This window comes from Vicia villosa, linkage group LG2 (genome assembly GCF_029867415.1).
Source record: "Vicia villosa cultivar HV-30 ecotype Madison, WI linkage group LG2, Vvil1.0, whole genome shotgun sequence".
Taxonomy (NCBI): domain Eukaryota; kingdom Viridiplantae; phylum Streptophyta; class Magnoliopsida; order Fabales; family Fabaceae; genus Vicia; species Vicia villosa.
This window is the reverse complement of record NC_081181.1, coordinates 129,882,490-129,910,339: the sequence shown is the minus strand read 5'-3', so window position 1 is coordinate 129,910,339 and position 27,850 is coordinate 129,882,490. Positions and strand designations below refer to the sequence as shown.

At 33.2% G+C, this 27,850-nt stretch overlaps 3 protein-coding genes across 3 annotated transcripts; 2 read left to right on the top strand and 1 right to left on the bottom strand.

Annotated features, from left to right (window-relative positions):
- The first annotated feature begins 102 nt into the window (after positions 1-102).
- On the top strand, positions 103-1,186 carry LOC131650006 (uncharacterized). Its single transcript, XM_058919747.1, has 5 exons — positions 103-124; positions 231-427; positions 589-678; positions 799-866; positions 953-1,186. Exons 1-5 carry the CDS (start codon positions 103-105, stop codon positions 1,083-1,085), a joined length of 510 nt encoding a protein of 169 aa, XP_058775730.1. The 3' UTR covers positions 1,086-1,186.
- Positions 1,187-2,428: 1,242 nt separating this feature from the next.
- LOC131646789 (small ribosomal subunit protein eS21y) lies at positions 2,429-3,793 on the bottom strand. The gene is made up of 3 exons (XM_058916752.1): positions 3,636-3,793; positions 3,423-3,555; positions 2,429-2,655 (listed from the first exon to the last, which is right to left on the bottom strand). Exons 1-3 carry the CDS (start codon positions 3,683-3,685, stop codon positions 2,593-2,595), a joined length of 246 nt encoding a protein of 81 aa, XP_058772735.1. The 5' UTR covers positions 3,686-3,793; the 3' UTR covers positions 2,429-2,592.
- Positions 3,794-5,715: 1,922 nt separating this feature from the next.
- LOC131646788 (alkylbase DNA glycosidase-like protein mag2) lies at positions 5,716-6,885 on the top strand. The gene has a single exon (XM_058916751.1). The coding sequence runs from the start codon at positions 5,822-5,824 to the stop codon at positions 6,665-6,667; it is 846 nt and encodes a 281-aa protein (XP_058772734.1). The 5' UTR covers positions 5,716-5,821; the 3' UTR covers positions 6,668-6,885.
- The last annotated feature ends 20,965 nt before the right edge of the window (positions 6,886-27,850 follow it).

Here is a 27,850-nt window from a genome sequence, read left to right as displayed (position 1 = left end):
TCAGGAAGATTATCTAAAAGTGTTTATCAAGAACATTTGGCGCCCATTGTGGAGTTCTGGTAAAACTTTTCTAGGCCACACATCAATTCTACCACTTTAACAATGTCTAGATCACCACCCACCAGTTTCATTAATCTTTCAAAGATATTGAAGCTTGTATTTTGCTTTAGTATTTAATATTATAAATACAATACATACTATTTGACATTTGTATTTTTTTTTTCTTGCAGTAGTAAATGAATTTGTTAAGAATGCTCTAATTTGTTATGAAGAGTGTATGGTTAGTAGTCTAGTGAAAGATTTTGGATTTTCTTCTTGTTCGGAAATGTTATTACCATCTTCTAATGAGGAACTGAGGACACTTCTTTCTGTTTGTGTATACAAAAACATTCAGTTTCCCAATCGTATGTTCAATGACTTTCTTAAGGTTTGCATTCTTAGTTGGATCGGAATGTCTTTACATTTCTTGTTCTTAATTTTAGGGGTTTTTACAGTTTCTCAAGGGGTTGGAAAAGGTAAGAAAACTCGTCTATAAAAATATAAGAGAGATATGTTAACATAATGTTTCAATCATATCGTTAATTGTAGGTGATGTTCTCCAATAGAGAAGAGAAAAATGAGCTTTTAGAGGCTTTAGTCATTAGCTACAAAGATATCCACATTCCAAAATTCTCACAGGTAAATAATTTTCATAATTTGGATTTCAACACTCTTTTATGGAAGATACTAAAACTCCTGCTATGAAACTACCATATATTTTTTCAAACATTTCAAACGTCACACAACTTCTGTTTACAGCCAATACATCTTTTATGGGGTGGAGAAGATATCATTTTCAAACCGGAGGTTGCACACAAAATAAAAGAGTAGGAAATCTTGATCCCATAATTATGATTACTTTAAGCTATTTTTAAGGTTTACCATAATTATCTTCTAATAATTATAATTACAGGAGGCTAGGAAATAATGCAACAATTGAAATAATAAAGAAGGCTGGCCACATGGTTAATGTAGAGCGACCATGTATTTACAATAGGTGCCTAAAGAAGTTTCTCTCTTCTGTTATGATTGATCAGAGAAAATAATCCTAGCCACATCTATGAATATGTCAAGAGTGTGTTTGATAAGTACTTAATTAATAAGTTATTTTAGGGACTCTAATAAGCTCAAGTTGTTATTTTGCAACAATTACCATTATGACAAATATAATTTTTTGGCTTAATTACAACTTTGGTCCCCTTATTTTGTCTTTTTCTTGATTTTGATCCCTCCATTTTAAAAACCATTATTTTAGTCCCCTTTTGAATTTTCTGTTGAAAAAGAGACTAAAATAGGGACTAAAATTGCAGAAAAAACCAGAATAGATGGATGAAAATTGCACAAAACACTTAATAAGGGGACTAAAATAGTGATTTATAAAATAGAGAGATCAAAATCAAGAAAAAGACAAAACATGAAGACCGAAGTTGCAATTAAGCCTAATTTTTTTTATGCAATATTGACTATTTTTTTATATTGTATCCGAAACATGGATGTATTATCGGTATGATACTAAATGTCATTGATTTTTGTTGAAATTAAAAATACCACTTGACAAAAGACATAACCCATTGACTATAAATTTTGATTCAGCCATAAATAATTACAGAATTAGATATTGTCCATATTTTAGAGTAGAGTATTTTGTGTTACAAATATTTTTTATGAAAAAATTGTTTGATCGTAAATGTTTTTATTTGTTATACGGTATTCAAAATCAATCAAATATTGTCCATATTTTATAGTAGATGATAAGAAATTTTATCTATACATTCACAAATATTGTTTTGAATAAAATTTTGTTGCATTTCTTTATAAATTAGTATATGGGGTGCACTCTAGAAGGATGTTTTCAGAGTGGAAAAACATTCTCAATTTTTTGATGAATATGGAAGGAGATACTTTTACCTTCTTGAAAGATCTCTCCAGAACCTTATACCCTACATGACCTTCAGGAGTTTGAACTCATGGTGTCTTTTGGTCAAAAAGAGATGCAAAAATCCCAAGGTGTCTAACCCTTTTGCTTTTTCACATGTCCACTTAATTTCTAAACTGATTATCCCTCTTAACCATAGAGGTCACTATTTCCCCTAGCATGCTATACTGATTCAACAAAGATTTACTTACAAACAACTTAGCATTCACATTATTTCGTAATTGATCCATGTCATATCTATTTCGTAATTGATCCATGTCATATCAAAGATACTCGACAAAGTTTTAGTTTTACATTAGTTGTCAACTACCCTTACACAACTTTGTTGAAAATGTGAGTGAATGCATTGAAGGTTAGTAAATTCAAAATTTTCCAATAGTGAATGGGGGCATGAAAGACCGTTCTTCTTCCCTTTGAAAGTAACAAATTAGGATTGCAATACATATGTCAAAATAATGACAATACATAGATCTTTAATATGAATAACAACTTTTTTAAAAAGGATTGCACTACATAGATCAAAATAATTCAATATCTCTCTAGGTCTTAAGGAAAGATGGAACTAAACAACATAAAATCTATCAAAAAGAAACACAACATAGATGAGATCATGTCATCTACTGTTTAAGCTCGGTTTTCTTTTTCTGCCATAGCCGATCAATTCCACTGTCAGCATCTCCCTGACAAAAATAAAAAGCATGTTAAGATTAGAGACGAGTCAATATGTTTCTTAAGAAACAAAACTTGTGTAACACACCATGTTTCAGTAGATAGTGTTATTTAACAAAAGTTTAATCATAGTTACTTTCACTTTTAAATTTTAAAAGCTAAAGAAATATCAGTAAGAATAAGTTGTGTATCAATTAGGCTATATTAGGATATCAGGAAATGGATGACACACAATGGAAAAGAGCGGAATAGAATGAAGATTTCATTCCGAATCAAAAGGAAGAAATATGATGGAATGAAATGAAATCCATACTATTCTATTCCGTCATTTTGTACCATTCTATTCCGCTTAATTCCATCAATCCAACCATACCTTAGTTATTCACTCTAAGTTCTTGCAATGAAATTTCTGTCCATTTTCACAGCCATTCCATTCTTCATTTTAATTTTTGACACATTGTAAATTTTTAGAAAGGAAACATCTATCTCTAAACACATTAAAAACATGATAATTTCTGAAAAATACAAATTTAACTACAAGAAAACACAAACAAATAGATAACTAAACAAATAAACCAATTCATGACAAAAAAAATATTCAACACTAAAATAAAGTTAAACAAAACAGCTTAATTATCAATAGTATAAACATAATCAATCATTGAAAATGAGCATAATTAAATCTACATAATCAAAACAATGGGGTATACCATACAAAAACCCTAATTAGTAAACTCTAACAATAATGAAAATCCAAAATAAATAAATAGAGTAAAACCTGTGCGCGAGTGAATCCACATAGGGCAAAAGTGGAGAAGTGACCATTGTAGACACCACTCTCATCCAAGTGCCCTACGTTAATCTGAACCGAAGCATGATCCTTAGCTGTAATCAATCTGTTTGTGGCAGAACTGAAACAGATCCATACAATCAAAACCCTAATTTTTCAAAACAATCAACAAAAAGTTATTGTTAAAGTTTATATTCATACCACTTCCTAGGAATGTAGAGCTCGGTGATTTGTCCTTCTTCGTTCTGCATATTGAGGTTTGATGTGAAATTGCCTAGAAATGGATTTTGATTTTGGAAAAGGAGAGGAGGCAGGAATGAGAAGACGATGCAATGCTACTTTAAATCCCAAACCCTTGAAATCTTTTATTGTGGACCGGGTTTTCAGATCTGGCCCAATTAGTGTCGTTATATAGGCTAGCTAGCGTAAACTGGTTTAGTAAAAAATAACATATGTTACTTACACCTCCTTTTATTTTGGTTTTCTTAACCGCAAGCTTATGATTTCTTTGGGTCTGTTTGGTAAAAATAGCGGTTGACTAATAAGTTAGCTGATAGCTTATAGCTTATGACTGATGGCTGATGACGGATGACTTATAGCTTATAGCGGATGGTTGAGACTGATAGCTTATAAGCTCATTAAAGTGTTTGGTAAAATTAGCGGTTCAATTAACTTATAAATGTAAAATGACATAAAAGATATTTATTATATAATTATTTTATTTTAAATTAAAATAAATTATAAGGGTTAAAAATGGATTTTAATTGAAATAATAAGGATAAAAAAGGAAGAAAAAGTAATAAGCTATAAGACATAAGCTAAAACGCTATTTGAAATAGCGTCTGGAAAATAAGCTATAAGCTAGTAAAATAAGTTATAAGCTCGTGATGAAAAGACCGTTACCAAACGGGTCTAAATTATCATATGAGCTTATAAGACATAAGACATAAGACATAAGCTATAAGCTCGAAAAATTGTTTTACCAAACAGAGCCTTTGTATTATTTTGTCATGGTTAATAATAACCGTCAGAATAAGGGGTGTTCGACAAATTCAAATCAAATTATAATATTTTGGTCGGGTATCTTTTTAATTTGAACAAAAACCAAAGTAACCCAATAAAATTTGATGTTAATTGGCTCCAGCAACAGATTTTCAAAACTTTAGCTGCGGACCCGTCTATCTGAACTAACCATAATAAATTTGTATAATTTATATTATTATTGTTATGAAAACTAGTATAATCTCAACTTTAAGAAGAAAAAAAAAAGAAACACTTGTTACATTCACAACTTGTATGGAGAAAAAAATTAGGATTTAATATATTATGGAAAATTAATTTGATGTAAATTAAATATTTTTTAAAATACTTTTTCACATTTGTTTTTAATGTATGAACTCAATCCAACTCAAATCAATACATTTCATTTTGTTTGATTTTGTTTGGGCAAAATATGAAAATCAAATCAAAACCAATTCATATATTTTTTCTTCATCGATTTGGACATTAAATTCTTTTAAAACAATTTGGATGATTGGGCAGATTAATTATTTTTAAAACAATGAATGATGTGCTTTCCGCCAAATTATACTGATATTTTCAAACAATTTGAACGATTTTGGTAGAGTAATTATTTTTTTATTAAACGACCGTTTCTTTACACTTATAAATATACATGATAAATAAAATAAAATAAAAATACCCATAATCAATTTCCTTCAAACTGAAATGTCTCAATGCACATAATTTAATTTTCCATTTTTTTATGTTACTATTATATAAATATTGAAAACCTTCAATTAAGATTAAAACAAAAATTAGCATTAAGGATCATCTCTATTTTATTTTATTTTTAAAGTATGTTTATTATCTATTTTAAAAGTGTAAAATGATTTTAATTGTTAATTGTTAAACGTGTACTCCCTCTGGCCTTTATTATAAGCAAATATTCTCTTTTAAATTGATTGAAGAATGAATGTATCTGGTATTTTATGTAGACCAGATATATTCATTGCTCAATGAACCTAAAAAGTAAATATTTGCTTATCATTCAGATACTTTTCACCTTTATAAATAAATAATATATATTTATACATATTTTTAAAACTAATTACATATTTATACACTTAAAAATATAATGATGAAATCTTCCATTTTTTGAGAGGTGGAGAGATTCGTTAATACTAGTCCATCTTAAAATCCACCATAAATATTGAGTTTTTTTATTTTTAACGGGAAAGTTGTGTGCATGTGTATTCTAGAGCACGCTATGTTTATTTAGTTTATTTATGCTATAGTTTCTTCACATGTTTTTCAATAATCGTGTTCATTCTAAGATTAACCAATCTTCATTATTTTTCACCACCAATTTTGACTCTTGAACAACCATGAAACGAACTCGATCTCAAACCAAATCCATTCTCACCCCCAACCACGACCCAAAACCCCCAATCAAAACCCTAATCTCTTCCAAAATCCCATTCCCCGTTAAAAAAATCCCCAAACTCACCATCAAAAACAAACAACCAAATTTTCCTCTCCCCACAACACCACCACCACCACCACCAACAATTGCAAAACCATTATCATCCCACGGTGAACTCGAATCCGCCCTCAACCACCTCCGCTCCGCCGACCCACTCCTCTCAACCATCATCAACACCCTCCCTTCCCCCCAATTCTCAACCAACACCACCCCTTTCCTTTCTCTCATCAAAACCCTAATCTCCCAACAAATCTCCACCAAATCCGCATCGTCAATCGAAAACCGTTTCATCTCCCTCTTTCAAAACCAATCCTCAATCCTCCCCGACGCCGTTTTAGCCCTCTCCCCAACCCACCTTCGTCAGATAGGAATCTCGGGACCCAAAGCAACCTACATTCACGACCTTTCCAGCAAATACGCTAATGGGTTTCTCTCTGACTCATCGATTATCGAAATGGACGATGAAACACTGTACGAGAAACTAACCTCGGTTAAGGGAATTGGACCTTGGTCGGTTCACATGTTTATGATTTTCACACTTCATCGTCCTGATGTTTTGCCTGTTGGGGATCTTGGTGTGAGGAAAGGTGTGCAAAAGTTGTATGGGCTTAAGGGTTTGCCTTCACCTTCGCAAATGGAGGTTTTGTGTCAGAAATGGAAGCCTTATAGGTCGGTTGGAACTTGGTATATGTATAAGTTGGTGGAAGCTAAAGAGGTTTTGCCAAATCCTAGTACCATCTTGTGTTAACCATTTGTTAGTCTAGTTAATCTTAGTGTTTTTGTAAGCAATGCTGGTTTCAAGTTCTAACTAACATCTGCTTTTTGGTTTTTCATTTTTTGCTGTGTTACTTTTGTTAGTATTTGAACTTGTGTCTGGTTTGTAATAGAATTGATTAATGCTGTGTATTTGATGTTTAGTGAAAAATTGATCATCAATTGGGTGGGAAAATCTGGTTGAAGCCTAAACGAATGATATGGTTGGATTTGCAACTAGTTTGTGGTGCTTTGAACCTTTGATTGAACTTGGATGTGAGACTATTGTGGTGTTTATTGTATAAACGAAAAGAGAAAGAGAGAGAGAGGCTATTCTGGTCTTGATGAAACTGCGGAAAAACATTTATTTGATGCCTGGTTAAGAGAATAAACATGATCATATAATAATGGAATGGCCACAATCAAAATTTTAATGTCTATGTAAAAAAAAATTGTCGTCCTAGGTTTAAATAAAATTCCATTTTTATACCAATGGTGAAACTATTTAAGACTTGATATTGCTTAAAATAGAAGGCTTTACTAAGTTTTTGGATGATAAACATATAGCAAAGGCGAGGAATTCTAAAATGCTCCTATAAATATTATTTTGTTTGGATGGATTGTCTTGATTGTCGCCTCGTTGAAGTGGGCGAGGTATGTCCTATAAGATTCAAAGGGGTTGGAGGAACCTGCAACAACCATTTTTCCATATTTGTTTGTGCAAACTAGTGGATTAGTTTTTTCACTAAGTCCTAATAGCTAGTGATGGAGAGTCAAGGCAGACCTATATACAACCTCAATGTTGCATCTCTGAAAGTGTCAAAGAGAAGCTTGCATTTCAAGGAGTCAAGGGCTTTAATGATGGTTATCTACATGTTGATGGAAGTAACGTGTTCATATGAGTCGTTTCGTCCATTAAATTTAGTCAATGAGTGATGCTAAAAATTCTCTAAAACAGGTGTCTCTCATATCTCATCTAAGAGGGGTTGGGGTTTAGCATCTACACCTCGTTTATAAGGTCTACCCTTGCTAGCGCTGCTGGATATGGAATACGTTATCCTCCAAAGTTTGGTTCTAGCGACGTAGATCGTCTATAAAAGCACACATCTTTGTTATGGTGTTGCTCTCGTCTTGTGATTCTTCGCTTGCAAGAGTAGTTAGCTTTTTCTTCACCATGATGGTCAGAGAGGTTGAATACGAAGACGAATTCGACATCGTGTTGTTATAGTGACCTCGTGTTGGTACGGTGACCCAGGTCAGTTTTATCAGCGTTCCGCAGTGGGTGCCGATTGTACTTGCTAAGAGCACTATATGTGACAATCTCTAGTGATTAAGGGCTGTGAGAGGCTTTGGAGTATGTTGTAGGGTTGAGAGTTAGCTTGCGTAGAGGGGTGAGAAGCTCCATGTATGTAGTTTTTTATGTGAGTATGAGATTATCCTCTCAACCTAAAAGTTGAGGTATTTATAATTATCCTGGGCTTGGACCTTAGGTTCCTTGGAAATAAAAACCAACGTTGAGAGAATGCGGGAGTGGATAGTTATTCTTATGTTAATTAGAAGAACGTGGTTAACTTCCTTATGACTTCTTCCACATCGTAGGCGATCATGGACATATCACTTCCCCCATTCTCCTATTTTAGGTGGGTTATTTCTAAAATACGTGACATATTTAATAAAGGGGCAACGCATCTAATAAATAGGTGATCGAACTCGTAAATGGGTGATCGTAAGGCTTTATGGCGAGACGATGCAACATTCGCCTTCCCCATCGCCCCCGCGGGCCCCTTACAAATATACCAACACAACAATATTCTATCTAGTTTTCGATCAATTAATTGTAAATGAAATAAGAGTCTTGAGGTACTAAGACAAATCACACATATAAAATATTTTCAAACCTCTCATCTATTTGATGAAACTTCTTAAAATTAATTCAAACAAGTGCTTAAAAGACTAAGTGTAAACCAAGTTATGGATCTATGCGCTTGCAAGTATGAAAACTACAACAACTTGTTGATTTGATTTTAAAGTTGACAACGCTCTTAAGAGAAATCTTCACCAGTCTTTCTATTCATGGCCTAATGGTTCAAGTAATATCATCTGATATGTTGATCAAGTGATGGTGCTTAACAAGTTGTTGTTCAAGTGATGGTGCTTGATATGGGGATCAAGTGATGGTGCTTGATATGGGGATCAAGTGATGGTGCTTGATATGTTGATCAAGTGATGGTGTTTGATATATTGATGATCAAGTGACAATGCTTGATATGTCGGTCAAGTAGTGGTACTTGACATATTGAACAAGTGATGGTGCTTGAAGATCAAGATGTGTTGATCAAAATGTGTTGATCAAGATGAAACATGAAGATCATCTGATGCAGTGATCAAGTAGATGTGCTTGAATATCAAGTTTTATTAATCAAATTTGTGTTGATCAAGTTGTTGTGATCAAAATTGTGTTGCTTGGAGATTTAGTCATTTGAGTCTATCCTTCGAAGACAACACCTTATGTCAAGTGGTGTTCGGTGAAGTCGGCAAAGATTCTTTATCAAGCAGTTTTTCTGATGATGGAACCAGAAAAAGATTTACCTCAAGCCTCATCATAAGAAGATTTAAGGTTCCAGTTAAGTGCTAAAGTCAAAGAAAATGTGGCAAGGAATGAGAAGCTTCAGAGTTGTGAAATAGAGAAAATGTGTAAGCTCGCCAAGTCTATTTCGAATGATCTGTGTCTGTTAAGGTATAAGACTAATCTCGATTCTACAAAGATAAATCACACATAAATACACACACACATTTAAACCACCCGAAAAGCCTATCTTGATTTTATAAAATTATCTTAAAATATTTTAAAAGTCTAGCCAATTGATTAGAGAACTATTGGATCAATTAAGAACATGTTTTACAAATGAATAATTGATTGAGTATAAAGTATAGTCGATTATATCACTTTGTCACACCTAAAATAGATTGGAGAAGTCCCTTAATGATCGACAATAACTAGGAATCAAAACCTTCCATTTTTGGGTACCATAATCGATTATGAACTTGAGATAATCTATTATCAACATTGAAAAGCATGGATTATTTCCATATTTAAGCCATCTTTTGTCTTATAAATAGAGGGATCATTTCTCATTTCTAACACATCCAGAAACGTGTTTGAGATACCTTTCTCTCACCCCTCTCTCTCGTATTTATTTTCTCACATACACCTTAGTGCTTTTAAGAGTGAAATATTTATATGTGTGAGGTAGTTTGGTCTGGTGTAAGGCCATAATTTCAATTTCTCATTGAGGGAAAATTATTTGGGTTGTGTGTTAAACCAAGTGAAAATCTCTTGCTTGGTTGTTGAGGTAAACCAAGTAAAACTTAATTTTGGTTGGGGAGGTCTCCGTACTTAAAATTCCCAGTCGGTTTGTTAGTTTAGCTTGTTGTTAAGAAGCTCTCTGTTGGTTGGTGAAGTCTTCGTACTTAAAATTCCCACTCGGTTCGTGAGCTTAGCCTGCTGTTAAAAGATCTCAATTAGTTTGGAGGTCTCCGTATTTAAAACTTCATTTTGGTTGAGAAGTTAGCCATTGAAAAAAACTTTAACTCTTGTATAAAAACGTTCGTGGAAGAGGATTAGGAAGAAACCTCTGTAATTCTAGTGTGTTTATATTATCCCATAGTTCTTAAATTTCCATTCATTTACTTCTGATGCAATTCGATTTTCTTAATTCTATTGCTTTTATTTTGTTTGTTTTACAAAAGAGTTTTGACTATGACTTTGTAAAATGTTTTGTTTAGAAAAATGGATTTTTAATCCCACACAATTCACCCCTTTTGTGTTTTGAGTCTCATGTCCAACAAGTGGAATTAGAATTTAGAGCCTAACTCATATTTAAAGATTAATCGTCTCAGGAAGAACATGATAACTACAAACACTTATGCTTTTAACAAGAATATTTTCATGAATACACTTTCTCCATATGATGGTGATAGGTTTGACTTATGAAAAACAATCTTTGAAACTTTTTATCAAAGCTAATGATTTTGAAATGTGGGTTATTTTAAATAATGGTCTGTTTATTCTTAACTTCTCCTTTAATGATGATGTAGTAAATAAACTTAATTTTGATTGGACTGAAGGGGATTTGAGCTTGATCCGTTGTCTTTTGGAAAAAATAAGGCTTTCATATTGGTACTAACAATGCAAGACAATAGGGTAAAGAAATCTTTTCTTCTCCAAGAGTGAGTGGATTTATGGATGTATTCATGGAAGACAATGCTTGTCTACCTCCAGAAAAAAGAAGTGGAGTTTCATATAGATTTGGACCTCTGAATTGGACCTGCTTCCATTTCACCATATAGGATGTCTCTGATAGAATTGAAAGCTAACTTGGAAAATTTGTTGGAGAAACACTTCATCCGACCAAGTGTGTTTCCAAAGGGTACTCTAGTATAGTTGGTGAAGAAAAATGATGATGGTTGTCGCACGCTCGCGAAAAATGAACAGAGTCGCCACCAATATATTTATCCCAAAAGGGAAAGGAATATCAGAAAACCTCACAAAGGAAGGAACAAGGTCTTGCGACCAGAGAATCTAGGTACGGGAGCCAGTTACGCGAGGGGAAGGTACTAGCTGTAACAGCCCGAATTTTGTTATTTGACTAATTAAATTAAATAAGGATTTATTTACTTAATTTGGACGAAGTTTGATAATTAATTGGATCGTCGGTGTTATTGAGAAACGTGTTCGGATTATTAAGTGAAGTTGGAATTTATTCGGTTAATCGAAGAATTAATAAAGTGGAATATGTAGAGAAATAATATTAGAAATAATATTATTATTGGATTTTATTTATTTGAGATAAAGTCGGATTTAATTGGATTAATTGGAAAATAATATTACGGATAATAATATTATTTTTTTGGAGCATATTATTTATTGGATTATTCTATTTTATCGAATTGGGCCTAATTAGTTAGAATGTGGAATTTGATGAGTTAAGCCCAATAAGAATAAAGATAGTAAGGGTTGGAGAAGAGAAAAATCATTTTTTCATTTGTTCTTTGGCAAGAGTAGAAAAAGAGGAGAAGAGGAGCAAAAAAGGGGAAGAACAACAAGGGGCAAAAGCTAGGGTTTGAAGCACATTGAAGAGGTAAGGGGGAGAATCCTTATCATTATGGGTTAGTATGGTTGGGTCAATGGGTAGATTAACATGATTAGGTTTGTTGTTGGTTGAAATCCATAAAATAAAATTGATGTTAGAAATATATTTTGATATTAGTAATTGATACATTGGTGAAATTAGGGGTTGATTGAGAATCACTAATTAACATATATTGATTCTATAACAATATAGATACTGTAGCGAGAGAGTAAATGCTCATTACGGAGCTGCGTTTTATGTTCATTCACGGTAGTTGTGCTTTATGTTCAATTTCTATAGCCATGTATTGTTTTTCATATATTGTAGCACATATTATGAAGAAATGAATACCATGTATTTGTTTTTCACTTACTTACTGTAGCGATACAACAATGGTATGCGGCTTGTTTATTATATCCACTTCTCTGTAGCTTTTTTTTTTTATACTGTAGCGTGGAAATTGAAAACAGAGTATGAGATATTTGTTTTCCTTCTAGTCACTGTAGCGGTATATAAATAAATGAAAATTGAAACATATTTTAGGAATGAAATAAAATACAAAACAGTCCCGTTTGATCAAATAGCCGAATTAAATGGTTTATTTAGTTGTCCGGAATTTGATGAAAATTTACGTGGTAGCTAAGTTTCATTAGTAGATTAACGTGGTGATGTTATTTTGTTGAAATTGTGATTTTCACGAATCGACCGAAATTGTGTCTTGTTTAAATATTCTTTATAAATAAATTTTAACAATTTAATAGAGTTGTCAATAGAGTTATTAAAGTTGTCAATAGAGTTGTTAGAGTTGACAATAAAGTTGTTAGAGTTGTTTTGAATTATTAAGAGTCATACTTTTGTTGTTTCGAGTAATTCTGACATGTTTAGAGTTGTCAGTGTATAATGTCGGTGTTTGCTTTTCATTGGAACTTTAACAATTAATATATTTTGAACCGTAACTCCGTTTGAGTCTCCGTTCGAAGCGTTAGAAAGCTAGCGCGATATCCTTTTCAATAAAAAAATGGTCTTGAGCAATAGAATGCTATAAATTGGAAATGGAGTAGAAATATAAGTGAATTAAATTAATATAGTGTGATTATTAATTGGTTGATTAAATTAATAGTTGAATTAATTTCAATGTATTTAATTGATTAGAATATAATTTGGAATTAGATTAACTATTTGGTTTGTCGATAAATTACGATATTTTGAGAATTTATCCGTAATTGTGTTTTGATTGAATATGTATGTTGAGAAATATATATTATTATGTCAATGATGTTGTTTTGATATTGATTCTCTGTGGGTAGTTGGATAGCATTAATTTTAATGATTAATTGCTTGATTTTAAATGTGTATATTCATATATAATTGGCAAAATGAGAATTAACATGAGATAGTATGGTTACTAGTGTTAATTGGATTTTGTGAATCGTAATTAATTAATTGACCTTTTATATGTGAATGATATGTATGTGTTGTGAATGTTGTGTACAATTGGTGGATAATTCATCGAGTTGAATTATTGTGATATGCTAAATATTAAGATGGTAGAGATGATCTTAATTGCATATGTTTGATTAACATTGTACATACATTCATATCATGGATGCCTTGAAACAAAGGTGGTTTGCTTTGAAACATAAGCGAGGCTTAGATTCTAAAGTGAATCGGAAGCGGTAAACTATATGTTTACATTTGGTGGCTTTGATCTTGTCCGGATCTGAAGCGTGGCTAGATTCTATATGAATCGGAAGCGGTGGAACTTTGGGTCCATATTGGGTACCACATGCATAGAGTCACATGTCTTACATTGAGTCACATTGGAGTTATGTGATATTTGAATATATGCAATTATGTGATTATGTGATTGTTATGTGTGCATGAGATGTGATAATTAAATTTGGTGATGTTTGATACATGATTTTGGTGATATATGTGAATGTGTGATAATGATGGTTCGTGTGTATATTTGGAAACATAGTATTGAATCAATTTGAGTATTATATTAATGAACTTGGTTGTATACTTGAATATGTGAAATATATTTGATAGTATGATTTATATGGTTATATAAGGTGTGATGAATTCCTTTAATTGTTGATTTAATCATTGTGCTTTATTATACTTTCTTCATAATGATTTGAATTCTCACCCTTCTGTTTTAATGTTGCCCTCGTTTGGCGACATGCAGGTTCTGGCGTTAGTAGCTCGCGTGTGATCTTAGTCGGAGTTTCTTCCGAGTTATTTGGAGATTAGGTAGTGAGTCAATGCTCTGGTCATGTAACATTGGGTAGACTAGTTATTTGAACTCATGTTTCTATTCGGTTATGTATTACGTTTGATTTGAGAACTTGTTATGTTACTACTTGTTGTTTGATAAGCTCTTAAGCCAAATATTCTGAATTATGTTTTAATTTATGTTGATGTGACTATTGAAACTTGATCATGGTATGGGACATGGATCATTTTATGAAACACATGAGCATTTAGTAGTTCCGCTGTGAATGCATATTCTAGATAAAGTATGATTAATTGAGGAGTGTTATTTGAAATGACCAGGTGTATCATATATTGTAAGTAAATGTTTTCGGTTTTTAAAGTCTTTTAGTTTTTGAAAACATCGATGTGACGCCCTTTTGTTATATGCATGCTTATTCTCTGATTATATGCTTATTTATTTTGGGGTATAAAAGGGGTGTTACATTAGTGGTATCAGAGCATGGTCGACCAGTTGGTCAAGGTTATTAATGTCTTTTATCCTGTTGTATTTGATTCGTGTATCTGACACGATCGATACTGTTTTGTCTGGTTGTTTGGTTGTTTAGGACGATGGCTGCAGGAAGGAATGTTGACGTTAATGTTGAGACAATGATGAGGTGGACTGGTGCGATTGGACAAGCGCCGCAAGAGAATGTCGGTTATGGAGGAAATGATGAGTTCCGTGCTTTTGGAGACTTTCAAAGGTGCAACCCGCCGATCTTTGAAAGATGGTATGGACCGGACAAAGCGCATGTATGGATGAGAGAAATTGAGAAGATCTTTCAAGTCGTGAGTTGTACTGATGTACATAAGGTACAGTTTGGTACTCACATACTGACAAAAGAAGCTGACGTTTGGTGGATTAATACTGTGCGGAGATTTGAAATAGAAGGTATTGAAGTTACTTGGACTCTTTTCCGTGATGCATTTTTTGGAAACTATTTTCCAGAAGATGTGCGTGGAAAGAAAGAAGTGGGGTTTCTACAGCTGGAACGAGGGGGAGAACAGTTCCGTGAGAAATCGTATGATGACATGAGGGAACAATCTGGTCTTGGCAATAAGCCAAGTGGGGGAGGAGCTTCTACTCGGATTAAGTGCTACAGGTGTGGCGAGACGGGTCACAAAACTGCTGATTGTGGAGTTGGCTCGAGTAGGATTTGCTATAGTTGTGGTGAGAAAGGACACAATTGTGCCATGTGCGATAAGCCAGAGAAGGATCAAGCGAAAGGAAAAGCATTTGCATTGTCTGGTGCTGAGACTACTTCTAAGGATAAGTTAATCTGAGGTACGTGCTTTATAATTGATAATGGTGCAACGTATTATTTCATTCTTTGGATTGTGTTATAAGATTGAATCTTGTTTTATCTGTTATGCATAGAAGTATAGTTATTGATACAACTATTGTGACTTTGTTTCTACTTCTTTTACGTGTTTGAATTATTCGTTGATCATCTTTGGTAGAGATTTTGAGAATTGATGTAATTTGTTTTCCGTTAGACCAAGTTGATGAATTTTGGTGTGAATTGTTTGGAGTTGAACTAAGTAATTGTAACTGTAAGAGAGATTGTGGATCTCGGTGTTGTAAGTGATTTCGAGCGCAAGTCCTGAAGGAACACTATTATGGTTTCGTAACGATGGTTTATGTTTCATTATGATTGTCGATTGTCTATTGACAAATTGAGGACTTGATCACCCTTAATCTATTGTTGATAGGAGACGATATCGTATTGAACGAGATAGACTTGTCTTACTAACTTAGTAGCGTGTAAATCGACTAAGGAGAAGTTGAAGAGTAGATTTGAGGAATTGTTTGAGAAGAGGTTCATTGTATGAGTGTATGGTCGTAGAGTTACGCATGTTTGTCGAGTAAGAAGAAAGAAGGTTCTATGAGGTAATGTTTCTTGAAGATATTTGATTCTAAGAGCGACGATGATCATGTTTAACATTTGAGGATTGTGTTATCGATGCTGAAAGAGAAGAAGGTTATGTAAAGCTTTCTGAATATGAGTTTTGGTTGGAAGAAGTGAATTTTCTTGGATATGGGATTTCGAGTTGAGGTGTGCTGATGCAGATATTGATAAGTGGTAGCTTATGCTTCAAGGTAACTTAAAGTATGAAGAGGAATGTATCGAAATTGTGTATTTGAGTTAGATTTGTTAGGAACCGTTTCGTTTGGTGCAACCGTTATCTATTTTCGAGTGGAAGTGAGATAGTATCTCTATGGACTTTGTTTCGAGATTGACGAGGCATCGAGTAATTGTGAAGTGAGTTAGATTAGTGTGGATAGTTGACGAAATGTGCTCGTTTTATTCCGATGAAGATGGATTATTTGATGAAGAGACTTGCTAAGTTGTACATCGAAAGGATTGTGTGTTTGCATATGGTATTTTCTTCGGATATTGGAATGACATCTTTTGAAGCTTTGTGTGGTCGTAAGTGTAGAACGTTTTGTATCAGTATGAATCGAGAGAGAGTGGACGTGGTTTTGGTGTTGAGATGGTTATGTCAACTGAATTTTCGAGGACGAAAATATTTTAAGCGGGGGAGAGTTGTAACAGCCCGAATTTTGTTATTTGACTAATTAAATTAAATAAGGATTTATTTACTTAATTTGGACGAAGTTTGATAATTAATTGGATCGTCGGTGTTATTGAGAAACGTGTTCGGATTATTAAGTGAAGTTGAAATTTATTCGGTTAATCGAAGAATTAATAAAGTTGAATATGTAGAGAAATAATATTAGAAATAATATTATTATTGGATTTTATTTATTTGAGATAAAGTCGGATTTAATTGGATTAATTGGAAAATAATATTACGGATAATAATATTATTTTTTTGGAGCATATTATTTATTGGATTATTCTATTTTATCGAATTGGGCCTAATTAGTTAGAATGTGGAATTTGATGAGTTAAGCCCAATAAGAATAAAGATAGTAAGGGTTGGAGAAGAGAAAAATCATTTTTTCATTTGTTCTTTGGCAAGAGTAGAAAAAGAGGAGAAGAGGAGCAAAAAAGGGGAAGAACAACAAGGGGCAAAAGCTAGGGTTTGAAGCACATTGAAGAGGTAAGGGGGAGAATCCTTATCATTATGGGTTAGTATGGTTGGGTCAATGGGTAGATTAACATGATTAGGTTTGTTGTTGGTTGAAATCCATAAAATAAAATTGATGTTAGAAATATATTTTGATATTAGTAATTGATACATTGGTGAAATTAGGGGTTGATTGAGAATCACTAATTAACATATATTGATTCTATAACAATATAGATACTGTAGCGAGAGAGTAAATGCTCATTACGGAGCTGCGTTTTATGTTCATTCACGGTAGTTGTGCTTTATGTTCAATTTCTATAGCCATGTATTGTTTTTCATATATTGTAGCACATATTATGAAGAAATGAATACCATGTATTTGTTTTTCACTTACTTACTGTAGCGATACAACAATGGTATGCGGCTTGTTTATTATATCCACTTCTCTGTAGCTTGTTTTTTTTTATACTGTAGCGTGGAAATTGAAAACAGAGTATGAGATATTTGTTTTCCTTCTAGTCACTGTAGCGGTATATAAATAAATGAAAATTGAAACATATTTTAGGAATGAAATAAAATACAAAACAGTCCCGTTTGATCAAATAGCCGAATTAAATGGTTTATTTAGTTGTCCGGAATTTGATGAAAATTTACGTGGTAGCTAAGTTTCATTAGTAGATTAACGTGGTGATGTTATTTTGTTGAAATTGTGATTTTCACGAATCGACCGAAATTGTGTCTTGTTTAAATATTCTTTATAAATAAATTTTAACAATTTAATAGAGTTGTCAATAGAGTTATTAAAGTTGTCAATAGAGTTGTTAGAGTTGACAATAAAGTTGTTAGAGTTGTTTTGAATTATTAAGAGTCATACTTTTGTTGTTTCGAGTAATTCTGACATGTTTAGAGTTGTCAGTGTATAATGTCGGTGTTTGCTTTTCATTGGAACTTTAACAATTAATATATTTTGAACCGTAACTCCGTTTGAGTCTCCGTTCGAAGCGTTAGAAAGCTAGCGCGATATCCTTTTCAATAAAAAAATGGTCTTGAGCAATAGAATGCTATAAATTGGAAATGGAGTAGAAATATAAGTGAATTAAATTAATATAGTGTGATTATTAATTGGTTGATTAAATTAATAGTTGAATTAATTTCAATGTATTTAATTGATTAGAATATAATTTGGAATTAGATTAACTATTTGGTTTGTCGATAAATTACGATATTTTGAGAATTTATCCGTAATTGTGTTTTGATTGAATATGTATGTTGAGAAATATATATTATTATGTCAATGATGTTGTTTTGATATTGATTCTCTGTGGGTAGTTGGATAGCATTAATTTTAATGATTAATTGCTTGATTTTAAATGTGTATATTCATATATAATTGGCAAAATGAGAATTAACATGAGATAGTATGGTTACTAGTGTTAATTGGATTTTGTGAATCGTAATTAATTAATTGACCTTTTATATGTGAATGATATGTATGTGTTGTGAATGTTGTGTACAATTGGTGGATAATTCATCGAGTTGAATTATTGTGATATGCTAAATATTAAGATGGTAGAGATGATCTTAATTGCATATGTTTGATTAACATTGTACATACATTCATATCATGGATGCCTTGAAACAAAGGTGGTTTGCTTTGAAACATAAGCGAGGCTTAGATTCTAAAGTGAATCGGAAGCGGTAAACTATATGTTTACATTTGGTGGCTTTGATCTTGTCCGGATCTGAAGCGTGGCTAGATTCTATATGAATCGGAAGCGGTGGAACTTTGGGTCCATATTGGGTACCACATGCATAGAGTCACATGTCTTACATTGAGTCACATTGGAGTTATGTGATATTTGAATATATGCAATTATGTGATTATGTGATTGTTATGTGTGCATGAGATGTGATAATTAAATTTGGTGATGTTTGATACATGATTTTGGTGATATATGTGAATGTGTGATAATGATGGTTCGTGTGTATATTTGGAAACATAGTATTGAATCAATTTGAGTATTATATTAATGAACTTGGTTGTATACTTGAATATGTGAAATATATTTGATAGTATGATTTATATGGTTATATAAGGTGTGATGAATTCCTTTAATTGTTGATTTAATCATTGTGCTTTATTATACTTTCTTCATAATGATTTGAATTCTCACCCTTCTGTTTTAATGTTGCCCTCGTTTGGCGACATGCAGGTTCTGGCGTTAGTAGCTCGCGTGTGATCTTAGTCGGAGTTTCTTCCGAGTTATTTGGAGATTAGGTAGTGAGTCAATGCTCTGGTCATGTAACATTGGGTAGACTAGTTATTTGAACTCATGTTTCTATTCGGTTATGTATTACGTTTGATTTGAGAACTTGTTATGTTACTACTTGTTGTTTGATAAGCTCTTAAGCCAAATATTCTGAATTATGTTTTAATTTATGTTGATGTGACTATTGAAACTTGATCATGGTATGGGACATGGATCATTTTATGAAACACATGAGCATTTAGTAGTTCCGCTGTGAATGCATATTCTAGATAAAGTATGATTAATTGAGGAGTGTTATTTGAAATGACCAGGTGTATCATATATTGTAAGTAAATGTTTTCGGTTTTTAAAGTCTTTTAGTTTTTGAAAACATCGATGTGACGCCCTTTTGTTATATGCATGCTTATTCTCTGATTATATGCTTATTTATTTTGGGGTATAAAAGGGGTGTTACATTAGTGGTATCAGAGCATGGTCGACCAGTTGGTCAAGGTTATTAATGTCTTTTATCCTGTTGTATTTGATTCGTGTATCTGACACGATCGATACTGTTTTGTCTGGTTGTTTGGTTGTTTAGGACGATGGCTGCAGGAAGGAATGTTGACGTTAATGTTGAGACAATGATGAGGTGGACTGGTGCGATTGGACAAGCGCCGCAAGAGAATGTCGGTTATGGAGGAAATGATGAGTTCCGTGCTTTTGGAGACTTTCAAAGGTGCAACCCGCCGATCTTTGAAAGATGGTATGGACCGGACAAAGCGCATGTATGGATGAGAGAAATTGAGAAGATCTTTCAAGTCGTGAGTTGTACTGATGTACATAAGGTACAGTTTGGTACTCACATACTGACAAAAGAAGCTGACGTTTGGTGGATTAATACTGTGCGGAGATTTGAAATAGAAGGTATTGAAGTTACTTGGACTCTTTTCCGTGATGCATTTTTTGGAAACTATTTTCCAGAAGATGTGCGTGGAAAGAAAGAAGTGGGGTTTCTACAGCTGGAACGAGGGGGAGAACAGTTCCGTGAGAAATCGTATGATGACATGAGGGAACAATCTGGTCTTGGCAATAAGCCAAGTGGGGGAGGAGCTTCTACTCGGATTAAGTGCTACAGGTGTGGCGAGACGGGTCACAAAACTGCTGATTGTGGAGTTGGCTCGAGTAGGATTTGCTATAGTTGTGGTGAGAAAGGACACAATTGTGCCATGTGCGATAAGCCAGAGAAGGATCAAGCGAAAGGAAAAGCATTTGCATTGTCTGGTGCTGAGACTACTTCTAAGGATAAGTTAATCTGAGGTACGTGCTTTATAATTGATAATGGTGCAACGTATTATTTCATTCTTTGGATTGTGTTATAAGATTGAATCTTGTTTTATCTGTTATGCATAGAAGTATAGTTATTGATACAACTATTGTGACTTTGTTTCTACTTCTTTTACGTGTTTGAATTATTCGTTGATCATCTTTGGTAGAGATTTTGAGAATTGATGTAATTTGTTTTCCGTTAGACCAAGTTGATGAATTTTGGTGTGAATTGTTTGGAGTTGAACTAAGTAATTGTAACTGTAAGAGAGATTGTGGATCTCGGTGTTGTAAGTGATTTCGAGCGCAAGTCCTGAAGGAACACTATTATGGTTTCGTAACGATGGTTTATGTTTCATTATGATTGTCGATTGTCTATTGACAAATTGAGGACTTGATCACCCTTAATCTATTGTTGATAGGAGACGATATCGTATTGAACGAGATAGACTTGTCTTACTAACTTAGTAGCGTGTAAATCGACTAAGGAGAAGTTGAAGAGTAGATTTGAGGAATTGTTTGAGAAGAGGTTCATTGTATGAGTGTATGGTCGTAGAGTTACGCATGTTTGTCGAGTAAGAAGAAAGAAGGTTCTATGAGGTAATGTTTCTTGAAGATATTTGATTCTAAGAGCGACGATGATCATGTTTAACATTTGAGGATTGTGTTATCGATGCTGAAAGAGAAGAAGGTTATGTAAAGCTTTCTGAATATGAGTTTTGGTTGGAAGAAGTGAATTTTCTTGGATATGGGATTTCGAGTTGAGGTGTGCTGATGCAGATATTGATAAGTGGTAGCTTATGCTTCAAGGTAACTTAAAGTATGAAGAGGAATGTATCGAAATTGTGTATTTGAGTTAGATTTGTTAGGAACCGTTTCGTTTGGTGCAACCGTTATCTATTTTCGAGTGGAAGTGAGATAGTATCTCTATGGACTTTGTTTCGAGATTGACGAGGCATCGAGTAATTGTGAAGTGAGTTAGATTAGTGTGGATAGTTGACGAAATGTGCTCGTTTTATTCCGATGAAGATGGATTATTTGATGAAGAGACTTGCTAAGTTGTACATCGAAAGGATTGTGTGTTTGCATATGGTATTTTCTTCGGATATTGGAATGACATCTTTTGAAGCTTTGTGTGGTCGTAAGTGTAGAACGTTTTGTATCAGTATGAATCGAGAGAGAGAGTGGACGTGGTTTTGGTGTTGAGATGGTTATGTCAACTGAATTTTCGAGGACGAAAATATTTTAAGTGGGGGAGAGTTGTAACAGCCCGAATTTTGTTATTTGACTAATTAAATTAAATAAGGATTTATTTACTTAATTTGGACGAAGTTTGATAATTAATTGGATCGTCGGTGTTATTGAGAAACGTGTTCGGATTATTAAGTGAAGTTGAAATTTATTCGGTTAATCGAAGAATTAATAAAGTTGAATATGTAGAGAAATAATATTAGAAATAATATTATTATTGGATTTTATTTATTTGAGATAAAGTCGGATTTAATTGGATTAATTGGAAAATAATATTACGGATAATAATATTATTTTTTTGGAGCATATTATTTATTGGATTATTCTATTTTATCGAATTGGGCCTAATTAGTTAGAATGTGGAATTTGATGAGTTAAGCCCAATAAGAATAAAGATAGTAAGGGTTGGAGAAGAGAAAAATCATTTTTTCATTTGTTCTTTGGCAAGAGTAGAAAAAGAGGAGAAGAGGAGCAAAAAAGGGGAAGAACAACAAGGGGCAAAAGCTAGGGTTTGAAGCACATTGAAGAGGTAAGGGGGAGAATCCTTATCATTATGGGTTAGTATGGTTGGGTCAATGGGTAGATTAACATGATTAGGTTTGTTGTTGGTTGAAATCCATAAAATAAAATTGATGTTAGAAATATATTTTGATATTAGTAATTGATACATTGGTGAAATTAGGGGTTGATTGAGAATCACTAATTAACATATATTGATTCTATAACAATATAGATACTGTAGCGAGAGAGTAAATGCTCATTACGGAGCTGCGTTTTATGTTCATTCACGGTAGTTGTGCTTTATGTTCAATTTCTATAGCCATGTATTGTTTTTCATATATTGTAGCACATATTATGAAGAAATGAATACCATGTATTTGTTTTTCACTTACTTACTGTAGCGATACAACAATGGTATGCGGCTTGTTTATTATATCCACTTCTCTGTAGCTTGTTTTTTTTTATACTGTAGCGTGGAAATTGAAAACAGAGTATGAGATATTTGTTTTCCTTCTAGTCACTGTAGCGGTATATAAATAAATGAAAATTGAAACATATTTTAGGAATGAAATAAAATACAAAACAGTCCCGTTTGATCAAATAGCCGAATTAAATGGTTTATTTAGTTGTCCGGAATTTGATGAAAATTTACGTGGTAGCTAAGTTTCATTAGTAGATTAACGTGGTGATGTTATTTTGTTGAAATTGTGATTTTCACGAATCGACCGAAATTGTGTCTTGTTTAAATATTCTTTATAAATAAATTTTAACAATTTAATAGAGTTGTCAATAGAGTTATTAAAGTTGTCAATAGAGTTGTTAGAGTTGACAATAAAGTTGTTAGAGTTGTTTTGAATTATTAAGAGTCATACTTTTGTTGTTTCGAGTAATTCTGACATGTTTAGAGTTGTCAGTGTATAATGTCGGTGTTTGCTTTTCATTGGAACTTTAACAATTAATATATTTTGAACCGTAACTCCGTTTGAGTCTCCGTTCGAAGCGTTAGAAAGCTAGCGCGATATCCTTTTCAATAAAAAAATGGTCTTGAGCAATAGAATGCTATAAATTGGAAATGGAGTAGAAATATAAGTGAATTAAATTAATATAGTGTGATTATTAATTGGTTGATTAAATTAATAGTTGAATTAATTTCAATGTATTTAATTGATTAGAATATAATTTGGAATTAGATTAACTATTTGGTTTGTCGATAAATTACGATATTTTGAGAATTTATCCGTAATTGTGTTTTGATTGAATATGTATGTTGAGAAATATATATTATTATGTCAATGATGTTGTTTTGATATTGATTCTCTGTGGGTAGTTGGATAGCATTAATTTTAATGATTAATTGCTTGATTTTAAATGTGTATATTCATATATAATTGGCAAAATGAGAATTAACATGAGATAGTATGGTTACTAGTGTTAATTGGATTTTGTGAATCGTAATTAATTAATTGACCTTTTATATGTGAATGATATGTATGTGTTGTGAATGTTGTGTACAATTGGTGGATAATTCATCGAGTTGAATTATTGTGATATGCTAAATATTAAGATGGTAGAGATGATCTTAATTGCATATGTTTGATTAACATTGTACATACATTCATATCATGGATGCCTTGAAACAAAGGTGGTTTGCTTTGAAACATAAGCGAGGCTTAGATTCTAAAGTGAATCGGAAGCGGTAAACTATATGTTTACATTTGGTGGCTTTGATCTTGTCCGGATCTGAAGCGTGGCTAGATTCTATATGAATCGGAAGCGGTGGAACTTTGGGTCCATATTGGGTACCACATGCATAGAGTCACATGTCTTACATTGAGTCACATTGGAGTTATGTGATATTTGAATATATGCAATTATGTGATTATGTGATTGTTATGTGTGCATGAGATGTGATAATTAAATTTGGTGATGTTTGATACATGATTTTGGTGATATATGTGAATGTGTGATAATGATGGTTCGTGTGTATATTTGGAAACATAGTATTGAATCAATTTGAGTATTATATTAATGAACTTGGTTGTATACTTGAATATGTGAAATATATTTGATAGTATGATTTATATGGTTATATAAGGTGTGACGAATTCCTTTAATTGTTGATTTAATCATTGTGCTTTATTATACTTTCTTCATAATGATTTGAATTCTCACCCTTCTGTTTTAATGTTGCCCTCGTTTGGCGACATGCAGGTTCTGGCGTTAGTAGCTCGCGTGTGATCTTAGTCGGAGTTTCTTCCGAGTTATTTGGAGATTAGGTAGTGAGTCAATGCTCTGGTCATGTAACATTGGGTAGACTAGTTATTTGAACTCATGTTTCTATTCGGTTATGTATTACGTTTGATTTGAGAACTTGTTATGTTACTACTTGTTGTTTGATAAGCTCTTAAGCCAAATATTCTGAATTATGTTTTAATTTATGTTGATGTGACTATTGAAACTTGATCATGGTATGGGACATGGATCATTTTATGAAACACATGAGCATTTAGTAGTTCCGCTGTGAATGCATATTCTAGATAAAGTATGATTAATTGAGGAGTGTTATTTGAAATGACCAGGTGTATCATATATTGTAAGTAAATGTTTTCGGTTTTTAAAGTCTTTTAGTTTTTGAAAACATCGATGTGACGCCCTTTTGTTATATGCATGCTTATTCTCTGATTATATGCTTATTTATTTTGGGGTATAAAAGGGGTGTTACATTAGTGGTATCAGAGCATGGTCGACCAGTTGGTCAAGGTTATTAATGTCTTTTATCCTGTTGTATTTGATTCGTGTATCTGACACGATCGATACTGTTTTGTCTGGTTGTTTGGTTGTTTAGGACGATGGCTGCAGGAAGGAATGTTGACGTTAATGTTGAGACAATGATGAGGTGGACTGGTGCGATTGGACAAGCGCCGCAAGAGAATGTCGGTTATGGAGGAAATGATGAGTTCCGTGCTTTTGGAGACTTTCAAAGGTGCAACCCGCCGATCTTTGAAAGATGGTATGGACCGGACAAAGCGCATGTATGGATGAGAGAAATTGAGAAGATCTTTCAAGTCGTGAGTTGTACTGATGTACATAAGGTACAGTTTGGTACTCACATACTGACAAAAGAAGCTGACGTTTGGTGGATTAATACTGTGCGGAGATTTGAAATAGAAGGTATTGAAGTTACTTGGACTCTTTTCCGTGATGCATTTTTTGGAAACTATTTTCCAGAAGATGTGCGTGGAAAGAAAGAAGTGGGGTTTCTACAGCTGGAACGAGGGGGAGAACAGTTCCGTGAGAAATCGTATGATGACATGAGGGAACAATCTGGTCTTGGCAATAAGCCAAGTGGGGGAGGAGCTTCTACTCGGATTAAGTGCTACAGGTGTGGCGAGACGGGTCACAAAACTGCTGATTGTGGAGTTGGCTCGAGTAGGATTTGCTATAGTTGTGGTGAGAAAGGACACAATTGTGCCATGTGCGATAAGCCAGAGAAGGATCAAGCGAAAGGAAAAGCATTTGCATTGTCTGGTGCTGAGACTACTTCTAAGGATAAGTTAATCTGAGGTACGTGCTTTATAATTGATAATGGTGCAACGTATTATTTCATTCTTTGGATTGTGTTATAAGATTGAATCTTGTTTTATCTGTTATGCATAGAAGTATAGTTATTGATACAACTATTGTGACTTTGTTTCTACTTCTTTTACGTGTTTGAATTATTCGTTGATCATCTTTGGTAGAGATTTTGAGAATTGATGTAATTTGTTTTCCGTTAGACCAAGTTGATGAATTTTGGTGTGAATTGTTTGGAGTTGAACTAAGTAATTGTAACTGTAAGAGAGATTGTGGATCTCGGTGTTGTAAGTGATTTCGAGCGCAAGTCCTGAAGGAACACTATTATGGTTTCGTAACGATGGTTTATGTTTCATTATGATTGTCGATTGTCTATTGACAAATTGAGGACTTGATCACCCTTAATCTATTGTTGATAGGAGACGATATCGTATTGAACGAGATAGACTTGTCTTACTAACTTAGTAGCGTGTAAATCGACTAAGGAGAAGTTGAAGAGTAGATTTGAGGAATTGTTTGAGAAGAGGTTCATTGTATGAGTGTATGGTCGTAGAGTTACGCATGTTTGTCGAGTAAGAAGAAAGAAGGTTCTATGAGGTAATGTTTCTTGAAGATATTTGATTCTAAGAGCGACGATGATCATGTTTAACATTTGAGGATTGTGTTATCGATGCTGAAAGAGAAGAAGGTTATGTAAAGCTTTCTGAATATGAGTTTTGGTTGGAAGAAGTGAATTTTCTTGGATATGGGATTTCGAGTTGAGGTGTGCTGATGCAGATATTGATAAGTGGTAGCTTATGCTTCAAGGTAACTTAAAGTATGAAGAGGAATGTATCGAAATTGTGTATTTGAGTTAGATTTGTTAGGAACCGTTTCGTTTGGTGCAACCGTTATCTATTTTCGAGTGGAAGTGAGATAGTATCTCTATGGACTTTGTTTCGAGATTGACGAGGCATCGAGTAATTGTGAAGTGAGTTAGATTAGTGTGGATAGTTGACGAAATGTGCTCGTTTTATTCCGATGAAGATGGATTATTTGATGAAGAGACTTGCTAAGTTGTACATCGAAAGGATTGTGTGTTTGCATATGGTATTTTCTTCGGATATTGGAATGACATCTTTTGAAGCTTTGTGTGGTCGTAAGTGTAGAACGTTTTGTATCAGTATGAATCGAGAGAGAGAGTGGACGTGGTTTTGGTGTTGAGATGGTTATGTCAACTGAATTTTCGAGGACGAAAATATTTTAAGTGGGGGAGAGTTGTAACAGCCCGAATTTTGTTATTTGACTAATTAAATTAAATAAGGATTTATTTACTTAATTTGGACGAAGTTTGATAATTAATTGGATCGTCGGTGTTATTGAGAAACGTGTTCGGATTATTAAGTGAAGTTGAAATTTATTCGGTTAATCGAAGAATTAATAAAGTTGAATATGTAGAGAAATAATATTAGAAATAATATTATTATTGGATTTTATTTATTTGAGATAAAGTCGGATTTAATTGGATTAATTGGAAAATAATATTACGGATAATAATATTATTTTTTTGGAGCATATTATTTATTGGATTATTCTATTTTATCGAATTGGGCCTAATTAGTTAGAATGTGGAATTTGATGAGTTAAGCCCAATAAGAATAAAGATAGTAAGGGTTGGAGAAGAGAAAAATCATTTTTTCATTTGTTCTTTGGCAAGAGTAGAAAAAGAGGAGAAGAGGAGCAAAAAAGGGGAAGAACAACAAGGGGCAAAAGCTAGGGTTTGAAGCACATTGAAGAGGTAAGGGGGAGAATCCTTATCATTATGGGTTAGTATGGTTGGGTCAATGGGTAGATTAACATGATTAGGTTTGT

What these genes read in the sequence shown, in the direction of transcription:
- LOC131650006 (XM_058919747.1), top strand. Translation starts at nt 103, where the DNA reads ATGTCTAGATCACCACCCACCA. An exon ending in ACATTCCAAAATTCTCACAG is followed by an intron (nt 679 to 798) that starts GTAAATAATTTT and finishes TTCTGTTTACAG; the next exon opens with CCAATACATCTTTTATGGGG. An exon ending in GTTGCACACAAAATAAAAGA is followed by an intron (nt 867 to 952) that starts GTAGGAAATCTT and finishes TTATAATTACAG; the next exon opens with GAGGCTAGGAAATAATGCAA.
- LOC131646789 (XM_058916752.1), bottom strand. Translation starts at nt 3,685, where the DNA reads ATGCAGAACGAAGAAGGACAAATCACCGAGCTCTACATTCCTAGGAAG. An exon ending in CTCTACATTCCTAGGAAGTG is followed by an intron (nt 3,556 to 3,635) that starts GTATGAATATAA and finishes GATCTGTTTCAG; the next exon opens with TTCTGCCACAAACAGATTGA. An exon ending in GTGGATTCACTCGCGCACAG is followed by an intron (nt 2,656 to 3,422) that starts GTTTTACTCTAT and finishes TATTTTTGTCAG; the next exon opens with GGAGATGCTGACAGTGGAAT.
- LOC131646788 (XM_058916751.1), top strand. Translation starts at nt 5,822, where the DNA reads ATGAAACGAACTCGATCTCAAACCAAATCCATTCTCACCCCCAACCAC.